At 37.6% G+C, this 13,147-nt stretch overlaps 1 protein-coding gene across 1 annotated transcript in view; it reads left to right on the forward strand.

Annotated features, from left to right (window-relative positions):
• ANO4 (anoctamin 4) overlaps positions 1-13,147 on the forward strand; it is a 203,454-nt gene that overhangs the window by 151,722 nt on the left and 38,585 nt on the right. Inside the window, exons 11-16 of the mRNA XM_069003919.1 lie at positions 1,010-1,116; positions 3,025-3,080; positions 3,610-3,731; positions 10,072-10,206; positions 10,965-11,061; positions 11,600-11,660. Coding sequence (XP_068860020.1) covers positions 1,010-1,116; positions 3,025-3,080; positions 3,610-3,731; positions 10,072-10,206; positions 10,965-11,061; positions 11,600-11,660 — 578 coding nt within the window. The remainder of the gene's footprint in view (positions 1-1,009; positions 1,117-3,024; positions 3,081-3,609; positions 3,732-10,071; positions 10,207-10,964; positions 11,062-11,599; positions 11,661-13,147) is intronic.

The raw sequence follows: 13,147 nt of genomic DNA on the forward strand, positions 1-13,147 counted from the left end.
AGTTCTCAAAGTCCAGAAGCTGGACTCCTTGTTTTTCAAAATTACTGTGGAGGCAAAGCCATATATTATTTCCCATGGGTAAAGATTCATTCTGAAAAAAGCAGATTTTCATTTGAGTAAAATTACCTGAGGGGAAAACTGAGCAGTGAATCTCACATCATGCAAAAGAGAAGATGATGTGAGTCCATGCCAAGCTCCTGATTAAGATGATCTCATTTAAGGCTGTATTTGTCTAGTGTGCTGTCTTACAGACCAATCTCTCTATGACACCTCTATGACTGTAACATTTTATTTATCAGTTTATTCAATTTTGCAGCTCTTCAAAAACACAGATGAGGAAAACAATATTGCCTCCTATCCACAGAGTTTGTTGGGTTTTATAAAAATACATTCAGACTCACCACAATTCTGTCTAACCTATTGAACATTGAACCAGAATATTAACTGGATAAATGGTGTCTGAAAGCTAATTTTCTGCTGTATTTTAGCTTCCAGGACCAAATATAGGAGTATATGATACTTTCCATTTCTAACATATTATTCAGTAATAGTTTTCAGTAAGAGTGGTTTACCAAGTAGATGTTTCCAGCTGGCTCATAATGGTAAAGCATAACAAAAAGCCTGGAATAGAAATGGAATGTGAATTTCTACTGCTGCACTTACAAAGATATGCTTTTGCAAATTTTTGTGCAAGAATTTTGTGTTTTCAGTGAATTACCTAAAAGTGATGCTTACCATAATGAATACTTAAGTATCTTCTATCTTTCTCCAGACTTCTCCATCTTTGTTAGATGTTCTTTGTTCTTTGTTCTTTGTTAGAGAATGAATACTGATACTGACAGCATCTCACCTGGCTAATCATCTCTTAATCAAGTGTCTTTAATCCTTCTTGCACTTGCTTACATACTGTAGATTTTTAGAGTGTCACAGAAAGTAATGGAACTGAATATTTGCCTTAAACATGTTATTATATGTTTCTGAGATGTCCTTGGTTTTTATTTTCATGTAGTTTCATAATACACAACAAAGACACTTTCTTCAATAATGCTACAAGAAGTAGAATTGTACACCATATCTTACAAAGAGTGAAATATGAAGAAGGGAAAAACAAAATTGGTAAGTACTGAACGATGTGCTTTAAAATGTGTGATTAAAAAAAAGAAAGGAGAAGTCTGCCTGGGCTCATAACAGACTTTTTTCCTTCCTTTTTAATCACCTCAGTTTAGCCTGTTTACATCTCAACCACTGCTGTTGTGGGGGCTTTGCCTGGAAGATGTGATCACTTCCATGTAATATCAGTCAGCTTTCACAGGCACATGTCACCACAGGGGATTTATCACCTCTGCAAGGGAAGAGGCTGATTTAAACAAGAAATATGAACAGATTATGAGCAGTGGAGAAGCAGAGAGACTCATGCAGGAAAATTTCTACTCTTTCATAAAAATATGCTTAGAAGGATGGCAAGATTTGTGCTGCTCTACATCTCAGCCTAGGGCTGCTCCCTGGATACCTATCCATCCCTAAGGGAGATGGAAGACTCTGTATCTCTGTTGTTGCTGTAAGTCAAAAGGGAGTTCACCACTGATGTCCTCAGTGCCAAGACTGCTATGCATAACTGTGTCTTCACTTTCAATTAGTGAGAGGAGTGAACATTTGGAATGGCATGTACACAGATCCAGGGTAGCAGGCAGTGACAGAGGAGGGATAGAATATGAAACAGTGGTCACCTGCCAAGTGGTACAGAGCACATACTGCTTGAGTACCACATAAAGAGAAACATAGAGACAATCTCCATAAAACTCTGCAGTCTGTTTCATTTCCCTGCTGTTTAAACCTCACCTTTCCTGAAGAGGAAGAGAAATATCCCAAAACTTCCCATTTTTCTTTCTTTCTCAGCTGCTGGGATGAGGGCAGCAATACCTCTAAGCAGAGCAGACGTTGCATCTAGCACAAACACTTGCAGTCCCTGCCTACAGCAAGATCCCAATCCCTCACATGTCAGCTTGTGCTGTACCTACAGTGAACACAACCTTGCACTGATCACTGGGCAGAGCAAAGCACAGCTCAGCTGTACAAGTTTTACTTTTTTGTCAGAGGCACTGGAAGAAAGTATATTCTGCCAGGCAGGTACTGATGCCACCACAGAAAGTGCTATTCATATTGAATATTCATATTGATATTCATATTCCCGTTGCTGTGTCCTTGCTGCTGTGTGTCCTCTGTGAATTAGGAAAGGAATCAAGACTTTACACCTCTTGGTCAATAGAGTTCAAACACCTTCACATTCTTAGCGTGGATATTTTGTTTTGCATTGCCTGGTAACTGCTTAATCCTATTTAGGTGATTTTCCAAGTGAAAAGCACCAGCATCTCAGCAGATATTAGTTCTCAAGGCTCTCATTGAAGAGGGACAAGCCCTGAGTGAGTGGCGTGTATGATTACTTTTTTGTGCCACATAAGAATGATTTTGGTTCAGGTTCCTGTTTATTTTCTAGTCTTGCACTGCTGCAGTTTGTCTTCTTCCTTTCTGTCTGACCAGCAACTTTTTAAGACATAAACTGAACATATTTTAGAAAGTTGTTATCATATGAAACTTGAGAGTTTCAGTTGCTTTAGTGGTCTGCAATTCAAAAATGTCGAGACCTTCCCTGAAGTTTTTAGCTCCCAAGATATGCAGCTTTTCATCTAAACAGCTTTGTTAGACAATATTTTATAAGCTTAAACTTTAAACCTAGTGTGAAGTCTCCAATTTCACTGAAGTTACACTAAAGATGGATTTGGCAAACGAATCTTTAAACCTCCAGCATAATAAATGATAGATTCTGATTAATATTTGAACATGTCCTTCTTTGTATTATATCTTAGTTATCAAAATCTATAAAAGATTAATTTTGCTACATGTATCTTGTACTGTCAATGGGCTTCAATCTTCATTTAGCCAGTTTATTATGAAAATGTGTTTTGCTTTTTGCTTAGCAATTTTTCTGCTCCTATTGGTAAATAATTGAATACTTTTGATTCTTAGGTCTGAATCGATTGCTCAGTAATGGCTCCTATGAAGCTGCATTTCCTCTTCATGAGGTACTTTTCTCAGTTGTTTGGTTTTTTTTCTTTTTGAACAGACATTTGCCACAAAATGAATTCTTAATTATGTAATCATTTATCCTCAATCTTTTTAATGTCTGCCTCTGACATGTTTCCATTTATCAGTGTTTTTTTCCATGGGGAAAAATAGGGGTGTTTTCTTGCAAAAAGAGATGAGTAAAGAAAGATGTTCTGGATCTGTTCTGTAAAAACTATTTCAGTTGATATATCAGTATGTTTTCAAAGAGGAAAAACCATTATGCTCTGGGGGTTTTTTTGAGATTCTCCAAAGATTTTCTTTGTGTTTATAGCCTATGACTTGAATATAATTTATTATGAATATCTTAGGAAGAATAATCTCAAATCTTAGTGACATCAGTTGATATTTTTTTAATGTCATATTTAGACTTTGGAGCACAATTATGGAGTTTGCATAAATTGTGTTATCCATACTGCTAGTAAGAGTGATTTCTTAAGTATTCTTTTTTGCTGCTGTTATTCATTAATGTCCAGATTTGTATTTTAGGGAAGTTACAGAAGTAAGAATTCAATAAAAACCCATGGGGCAGAAAACCACAGACACTTGCTCTATGAGTGCTGGGCTTCCTGGGGAGTGTGGTATAAATACCAGCCACTGGATCTTGTAAGGTAAGACTCACTTGCTTTTATTATGTCACATTATAGATGCTTTGAGCACGGGTTGTTTCACTTCTGCCAAAACCATGAAAAGCTCCGTTAATTCATTAAAAACTGATCCTGAAGTCATGGGAAACCATTTCGTTCATGGTGCCACTACATCCAAAGATGTATATATAGAAAAGTTTGTACAAGGACTTGAAAGCGAAAGAAGTTTCCTTCTAGAGTTTCCTGACACCACAATTTGTAATGAAATGTTTTCAGAATATTTAAGAGAGAAAAAAAGGAAGAGAGAAATCTGTGGAGGCTGGATATACCTGATTAGACATCTGTCCACAGGAGGAGTTCTTCCTCCTTGGAGAACGGCTCTGGTGAATGACAGGCTCTCATCAACTAGATCTTCTTCTTCCGAAAAAACAACCACAGAATGAGCTCTGGATGAAGTTTCATGATGCTTACAAATGGCACAGAGCAGAACTGACAGTTCTGAACGTGCTACCGTGTTTAGCAACACTAGGAGTGGAAGTCTCCTTTGTACCACTGCCCTTTAATTCAGACCAGCTACATCACCACTGTCTGAAGTTTTATTCATCTTGGAAGTAGTCTGCAAAGAAAAAAACACAAGGAAGCTGAGATGTGATTCCAAGTTCTTATAGTCCTTTTAAATAATGCTTTCAAATAGCCTTGCATGCACTAATAGAGAATTACATATTTCTTACGCATACAGAGAGAGCCAGAGCCTTTACTTATCGTGTTGGCAGAACTATTATTGGACAGTAATGGGCTTTTTCTACTTGAAGAGAGGAATACAGAGCTTCAAGAGCCTATTAATAAAGTCTTCAGATGTGTCAGGAGCACTGAAGACACATTGGCCATCAGGAAGGGTCATCCACAACATGCAACTGGTCCAGCATATTAATTGCCTCTTTCATAAGTCCTGTAACTAATAGAAAACTTTGCTCTTATTTATTCTCGAAATTGTTTCCAGATGAAAGATTTCTAGAGGATGGCCCTGGAGATAGACAGTGTTACTGATTAAGGCCATATAAAACCTATCCATTTCATAAAAGAAAGTTTCATTTCCATGGATAAAAAGTTCACCAAGAAATACAATAAAAAATTTTACTGAGTCATGTAATTTTTTAATGCTTTACAAAATAATTTATTAAATCTCATAATTTAATCCCAAAAGCTTTTTATTTCTTTTTTAATACACTGAATAGAAATATGGAATTTTTGTCAAATTACACAATAGAAATTGCTGATTTATGGGGGAGCCAACAGTTATACTGAAGGGGGTTTTTGCTTTCAATTTCCCAGTACCCAATAAGATATTAATATCACAGTATAAGCAACTTATCTCTAGAGAGTTTTCTAATCATTTGTCCATGTGGTCAAGGCTTGTTCTTGTTTGTGAAAGTGCTGTTGAGGCAATATCTGGTGTTTTGTTTAATTTCATGATCAGGCATCTGAAAGGTTTTTATTAAGTATGAGAATAAATGGTAACAGAGTAGGCAATGTTAGAGATATGATTATTCTGGACCTTGATAGCAGCCTTCTTGAGTAGACTGAGTTTAAAATTTAAGATTTTTTAAGAAGCTTTATTTTTTCATCAGACAGATTTTTTAAAAATCTGTTAAAAACAACAAACAAAAGAAAGGCAATTGCTACAGACCCCCTATCTGAGGTCATGAGTGTCCTGCGGTTGTCAAGTAGGTGTTTACCCAAAGAGGAGAGGGGCGAGGGCAGTAGTGAGATTCCCTGAGCACTGAGAGCAGCCTAAGTCACAAGCCACCAAACTCAGCAGGTCCAAAGCTGCAGCCCCAGCCCAGTCTGCTGTTTGCTGCCTGGAACACATCCACAGCTGTGATGAATTCACTGAAGGAGGGGTGACACAATAAGAAAAGGGGATGCCTTTTTCTTCTTACTTCACAGATGCTGGATTACTCACATTTCCTCAGCTCCTGCTGAATTTTCAGAGGATTCGAAGATTTAGGAGGAGCTAAAGAAATGTGAGTAATCCAGCATCTGTGAATGAACCTTCCATGCCTACTGCCACTCTCAGCAGTTCATATGCCTATTGAGCTGGAGATTTTTCCTTGAAGAACTGATAACACCAGCAAGACCTGCTGTTCATTTTGCTTGGAAGTGTCTCAGCAGGCACACTTTAAAAAGAAGCTTTTTTCATGTCAGTTCTACAGCAGGAAAATATTTTTTTGTCCCATAACAAGAGTTATGTGGGGTTGTGCTTGAAGGGTGTAGTGTTGTCATCTGTACAAAAGGAGTGTCTGGATGTTGATGCTTCCACAGACATCTGACCAGAACTTATGATTCTAGTTGACATTATGCTTTGGAAAGGCTAAGAAGTAAATTAGATGTAGATAGTCCAATTATGTCATTAATTGATATGATATTTCTACCTTAAAGTCAAGTTGCCTCAATAGTAGGTGAAAATGTTCATGCTTCTTTGCTGTTTTATTTTTTCCTTAGCTGTTAAAATGAGGTTTCCATCTCCTGTGTTGCCCATTTGGCAACTCCCAGATTTCATTTAATCTCATCAGCTGGCTGTTATGGAGATACTAGTCACTAAAAGTAAATGAGAAAAAGTCATTTGAGGGGAATTGCATGATTCTGCTTCCACTCTGCTTTGAAACATGTGGCAGTATGGCATAATTTATGCATAATTTATGCAGACTAAGCATAATTTACAAAGCCAATCCTACTAATTGACAGATGTGGTACCGTGACTTTAATTATACATCTCTTGGAATTTAGTGTCTATAGATATTTACAAGAACAATTTATGACCCTTAGAATTGATTGTAATCAGAAAGAAACAGGACTTACTGTATTTATATGCTCTGGGACCATGTAGATCAATGGAAACAGTTACAGTGATTCCTGGGGACTTTGGATCACCTCCTTCACAATTACATGCATAGCTGTTTCCCTTCTGATTGTGCACAAATTGCTCCTGCTGCTGCCTGTGCAGGTAATTCACAGGACAAAAACAGAGGGAGAAAACTATGGTTTTTAAGTGGTTGTAAAGCTATCTAAATGAGCCTGGAAGCAAAAACTGATGCCTGAGCAACTTGCATTTTGCTCCATTAAATGTCTTGACTGCAAGCTGACTACTCCCTTTCAATCTCCTGTCAGGCCTTCCTACCCACCCCATTTCTTCTGTTGTGAGAGCTTCATATGTCCAAAACACCTGCTGGAAAGCTCTAGTTTCTGTGATGTAGAAAGTTCTGTACAGAATTTCATTCTTACTTGCAAAAGGGTTAATGAAAATAGATAGGTTCTTGGCTTGAGCCCTGATCTGTCTATATTCTAGATCCATGACTTCCTTCTAGGCATGCTGAAAGCAAAATACTCTGTAATAAAGGTCATTAAACACAGCATAATCCAATATCACATTTCATAGGTCTGAAATTAGACTTTGTAGCTTATTAATTTTCAAAAATGTGCCTTATTGATAAATATTGATATTGAAATCTTAACCCAATTAAGACATGGCTCTACCATTGGAATGGGTTGAGGGGATATCCAGTTCACCTCTAAGGTAACTGGTACTGAAGGGCTATGATACAGGCTAGCTTACAACTGAGAAGCCGAAATTACGTTTTTATTATTATTTTGATGGTACAGCATATATAAGGATAGGAGAGATGGATTATTCTATTAGGTGCTTGGGGGTTTTTATGTCTCTGCTTTTTAGGTTAGTTGTAGAGAAAATTTTCTGTGGGAGAACCATTAAAAATTCAAACAATTTTTTTCTGTCCATATTAATAATCTGAAAAATTGGATAGTAATAAATTAGCAAAGTTAACAAGAACACAAGGATGTTATCAATGCTGGAAAATTTCAAAGAGGCCTTGACATGAGCAGAATGATAACACGTGAAATTTAGGTAGAAGTAATGCACAGTTATCCATTCTAGAAAAAACCTCTGGAATTCCTTGTGTACATTGCTGAGTTCTGGCTCAGAGAGAACTGCCATCAATCAGTGAGGCAAGCTGTATGAAATTTCTGTTCTTTACATAGTGACAGAAAAAGAGAAGAAACAAAGAGCTTGTTCTTCAAACAAGTATTTGGGGCAAATTGAAAGGAGTGACAAAGGTATCTCTAAACCTTTTTTATGTCCTGAGGGTCATGATGGTCCAGCTGAATTACATATTGAAATAAATGTAGACCTGCTCTGAATATGGTACCTAGGAAGGCCTCCAAAGACCTTCTTACTGGCATAGTCTGTTTCCATAGCACTTATCTGAGTGGCATCTGAGCAGAGACTAAAAGGAGGAATATGCTAACTATGGGCCCAGAAGACATGATATATTAACTTGATCCAGATGCAAATTCTAGCAGTACAGCATGTGCCTGTGGAATATCAGCTGTGTTGCAAAGGGCAATAATGGAATATCAAGGCTGTTTCTCCATATTTAAGCAAATATGTATCAAAGTAATATCAACATGTTTCATGCATTTTTAGGACCCAGCTCAGATGCCTTTTCCTTACTTTTCAGAGATGGGTTGCTCCCCATCATGGACAGTCTTCTTTATGCACACACTGAACCTTGCTTGGGTCTTCATCTAGGATGAAGGTGTTTGATCTCAAAGATGGAAAAGAATACTATGATTTGCACTGTTAGATTGAAGGGCTCAACAGGATAGGAGATGATTTTTGCCATTAGTGCTTCTCAGCTAGAGGGTTGGAACCAGGAAGCATTCATCCTTGAGGGTAGGGAATGATGTGAAAAAATAAAGCTTGATGAAGGTTAGGTTGACTTCGCTACTTTGAACTATGTACATGGAGAAAAATAGGTCATAAATATTTAGTGGAAGTAAGGTCAAAATGTGAGTTTGCCTTTTTGGAGGTGCAGGCACAGATTGACATCCTAGGTGCCAGGAAAATGGTCAGGACAAAGGTTTCATTAATACTCTTAGGTCTTAAAATACAGTTTGCAGTGTGGTTTTTTTACAATCAGACCTGCTGCCCTTGTCAGAACTGAACATGTTATTGTTAGCTTACTATCTCTTTAGCCTGTGAATTTGAGTCTCTGTTAAATAACAGAAGAACAAAAACAAAATGACAATATCTGGATTCTTATGCAGAGGTGGTAAACTCAAATGAAAATAGTCACTGCAGGTCAGTATCTTCCAGCAAAGCATGAGCTCAGGCCAGAATTTCTCAAACAGGAAATTTTTAATAACAACTTGAAAACTGCTAATTTTCTGCAGTCCAGACCAAGTGTCCTCCAGTGCATCCAGTGCTAGAGACAGTCCTAGGTCTTTCCATTCTCACTGAGAAAGTTTGGCCAACGATGTTCTCTGATAGCATAGAGGAGCCAGCAGTGCTGGCTCACTGTATTTATTCTCTGGATAGATCAGAAGTTGCATCATTAGGGTGAAAATGGGTTTCCAGCAGCGACTATTTTCAAATTGAGTGGATATGAAAGTTTAAGTCTCTGAAACACAAGCATGTCATTTTGCCTCATTCTTTTAAACCAATCTTGCAAATAATCCCCTAAAATCTCAGCCTACTGTGCCCAAGACATCAGACACAGGACAATACATGAGCCTGCTCCTCTGCTGCTGATGCTCCTCTCCTCCTCAGCAGGTTTTTTGTGCTTGATGTATTGATATAACACATAAATAAAGGTTTGATTGTGTTTGGGAGGAGGAAAAGTGCTAATGAATATGTAGCAAAAAGGAACTTTCTGGCCACTTTGCTGCTGTTTTTTGAGCAATATATTTAATAAATTAGGATCAATTAAGACTGCTTTCCTCAAATCATTGCAAAATGATGGACCTTACATGCACTACACTTTCCACCGCAGTAGAATAATGAAATTAATTTTCCAAGAATGGAGCTAGGAAAATAAGTACTCAAATGAAAACAAACTGTATTGGAGAATGAACTCTGGTTACCTGATTTTTTAGAAATAGTTTGAGCTCAAATAATTTTTTCTGTTATAGAAGTTTTAGGGATAAAACTGATTTCAATACAATTATTTGGGCAGTACATTCACACAGCCAAAAGGCAAAGCAGATCATCAATTTCCAGAATACAAAGCACTAGCTTTTTAGAAGTAACTCAGTGTTTCCTTTATGAGGTCTCCACTTATCTAACTGTAAACTGTGGTTATTGAATTTTTGAATTAATGTTTTAAGTTCATTCCTGAGGCAGGTCCCTCAGTGTGGATTTAGAAGCTTAGTTGAAGGCTTTTTCTTCTCTTTAATCTACTCTTCAGATATGATAGAAATATAGAAATATTTTTGTTCTAATAATGAGCAAGATTAAATAGATTATACTAATTAGCAGGTAACTTTGCTGTGTTGTGTTTTAAAACAGACGGTACTTTGGTGAGAAAATTGGGCTGTACTTTGCCTGGTTAGGCTGGTACACAGGGATGCTCTTCCCAGCTGCCTTCATTGGATTGTTTGTCTTTTTATATGGAGTCACCACTTTGAACCACTGCCAAGTCAGGTAACGTGGGAACTTTTATAAAGAAATTGCAGCTGTGGGTTACTATGAATAATTTAAGAGATCTTCCCACAAGCTGTTAATTATTTCATTTTGTACCATTGAATGGACAATCAAGAAAAGACTGCATAGTTCTCATAAGGTACCCAGTATCAAACTTCCCATGTTTTATGCTCTTGAATTGGGATGAAAGGAAATGATTCTTGCCCAATTACAGTTGCTAGTGGTGCTGGCAACTCAGAAAGAAGTAGGGGAAAAGTAGAACCCTTCATTACTCTTTAACAGACCAGCACAAGAGTGGGGAATTTTCACTCTCTAAGAGGCCTTTCCCAAAGATCCACCAGAGAGAGGCATTTCTCAGATGAAGAAACCCCTGGACCTTCTGCTGAGAGCTGCATCTCTAAGTTTTTGTGTACTTAAGCCACAAGAATAAGTCAAACTGAACTTTGCAGTTATGCTCAACCTCCCCCTACCAAAAGTCACTCTGACTCAAGGAGTAGCTGGAAATGGTAAAGAGATTCTGCTAGGTTGTCCCTGGAGAACTGCACTCTGCAGTTATGACTGTACGCTGTAGTCTTAGACAGTCAACAAATATTAATTGTACACATGCACTTATGAACATCTTGGCTTCAGTTACAGACCAGTTTTGTTCAATAAGTGACTGAATATTAGCAAAGCCTATCAATCCACTTTAAGACAGATTGTTGTGCAGATTGTTGTAGTAATCAAGTTATTAATTTTTGTCTTTTCTATTTTTCCAGTAAAGAAGTCTGCCAAGCTACAGATATCATAATGTGTCCTATATGTGATAAATACTGCCCCTTCATGAGGTTGTCGGACAGCTGCATTTATGCCAAGGTATGTTTTAGGCTATGCAAATCGAGGTGCTTCCTGGTAAAAGCATGAATTTTGCCTTTTGCATTTGTCTTTAGTGACAAATAAAGATAGATAGCTTGGGTAGATAAAATCTTGAAAGGACAGATCAAGTTCAGCCAACATTAACATTGTCTTTCACCAACACCTAGTTTGGGTTGTAAAACATTTGAATGCTATTTGCACTTAGAGATTCAGCAGTCTCAGAGGTCATGTCCTAGAGCTATGTGTTATGGTGTCCTTGACATCAGTCTTTATCTTCTCATCCATCCTCTGTATGTGGCTCCATAACATTAATGCTTTGGGTCTGAAATGATGCTCACACCTGGTGTTGGCAGGGGTCAGTCCCAGGCCAGGATGGCAAATAGTCCTGTCAATTCACAGGTGGATTTCACGTGTCAAGGGAAGGATCCTCAGGATTGTCAGGCCAGCTAAACTCATGATCACATTCATTTTAGTAGGTGAAAATAGAAAATAAAGGCTTATTATCACAAATTGATCACATTATTAATACATCTTTCAGGTAACCCACCTTTTTGACAATGGAGCTACTGTCTTTTTTGCTGTTTTCATGGCAGTGTGGGGTAAGTTTTCATTTTGATATTAAGTAATTGCACCATCTTTTTCTTAAAGATTGTGATGCAACATAGGCCTTTTTATTTTCCAGCACACTTTTTTTTCTGACACTAAGAAAAAGAATATAGGCTTGAGACTTTTCTGTTTCTGCAAAAGGAAGATGGAATTGGTTGAGCCAAATTTTTATTTGATAATAATTTTAATTAAAACAAAAACATGAATGCAGTTGTGTAGTGTCTGTGTAGATTATATATATAATTCTGTGGAGATTTCTAACCAGTTTTAAATCCATTGGTACTAAGGCCTTCTCTCCCCTACTGCTCAGGGCTTCTCTTACCTTAAGGCAGCTCAATTTAGTGTCAGTATTAAAAGGAGGTATGTATTGTTTCCCCATCTTGCAGAAAGGCAGTAAAACTTAAAGCCATGTAAGCTGGTTGCAGTTAAAGCAAACTCTGATTAAATAAATAAAATATTTCATTGAATGGTAAATTGATCCGAGTGTGGTCTAACTGTTGCCATGGAGGCTGAATTTTGCCCATAGAAATGTTCTATTTTTGGCTCAACTATTTTCCCTACTATGTCATGTAGGCAGAATTGAAGGCAAGAGGAATCAGTAATTTCTGTCAGCACAAAAAATTATTTCAAACAGTCCCTAAACATGCCCAGGCTCTTAGCTGCTACCAAGCCATTCTGGGAGAAAGTTAACAGCTATAGAAAATGGCTTAATGAGGTGACACAAAACCAGCATCCATCTCACAGCTCCAGGTCCTTGAGCTATCTGGATTTAGTCATGGTTCTCCTGTTCTTACTCACACATCTCCAACTGCTTTGGAAAAGTGTCCACATAATTTTTATAATCTTCATTTTAAACTGCAAATCTCTTTACTGAACCACAAGAAATATCCAGGAGGCAACGTAAGAACCACCAGGACAACATAGATTAGCCTACCTGTCTATCTCTGTTCCTTCCTCCAAAACTCCAGTTTTGTCTTATTTAACTAATTAAATTAGGTCATATACCAATCAAGCCTACTTATGCCTATTTCATGTAATACTGACAATATTAAAATATTGCAAATCACATTTAGAAAGAATCCACAGATCATACAGATTTTATGTATCTGCTTGATAATTCATCTTTGTTTTAGAGCTACATAGAGCTAAGAATCACCAAAAATTTCTAAGCCTGAAGAGTCCTTTTAGATGTTTACTCAGCTTTTCCAATATCCTTCTCCATGTGTTCACTGAAGTTGAGAATTTCCAATACAGTGTACAGGCAGGGACACCTCTAGGTAGGAAAATTGATGGGTTAACACTGCTGAACATTTATGTCAGTGTTCCCAACTGCTGGTGAGCATGTCTTTGGAGTGCAGATTTTTGCAGCAGTGCTTTTGTTCCTTCTTAACAATAACAGTGCTTTCAGAAAACAGCTGTGCTCACAGCATGGCTTCTGTGTCTTAGCAGGGCCCAGATCCAGGGCTGTAGGAAAAGCAAC

The sequence above is a fragment of the Aphelocoma coerulescens genome, chromosome 1A (assembly GCF_041296385.1).
Source record: "Aphelocoma coerulescens isolate FSJ_1873_10779 chromosome 1A, UR_Acoe_1.0, whole genome shotgun sequence".
Taxonomy (NCBI): domain Eukaryota; kingdom Metazoa; phylum Chordata; class Aves; order Passeriformes; family Corvidae; genus Aphelocoma; species Aphelocoma coerulescens.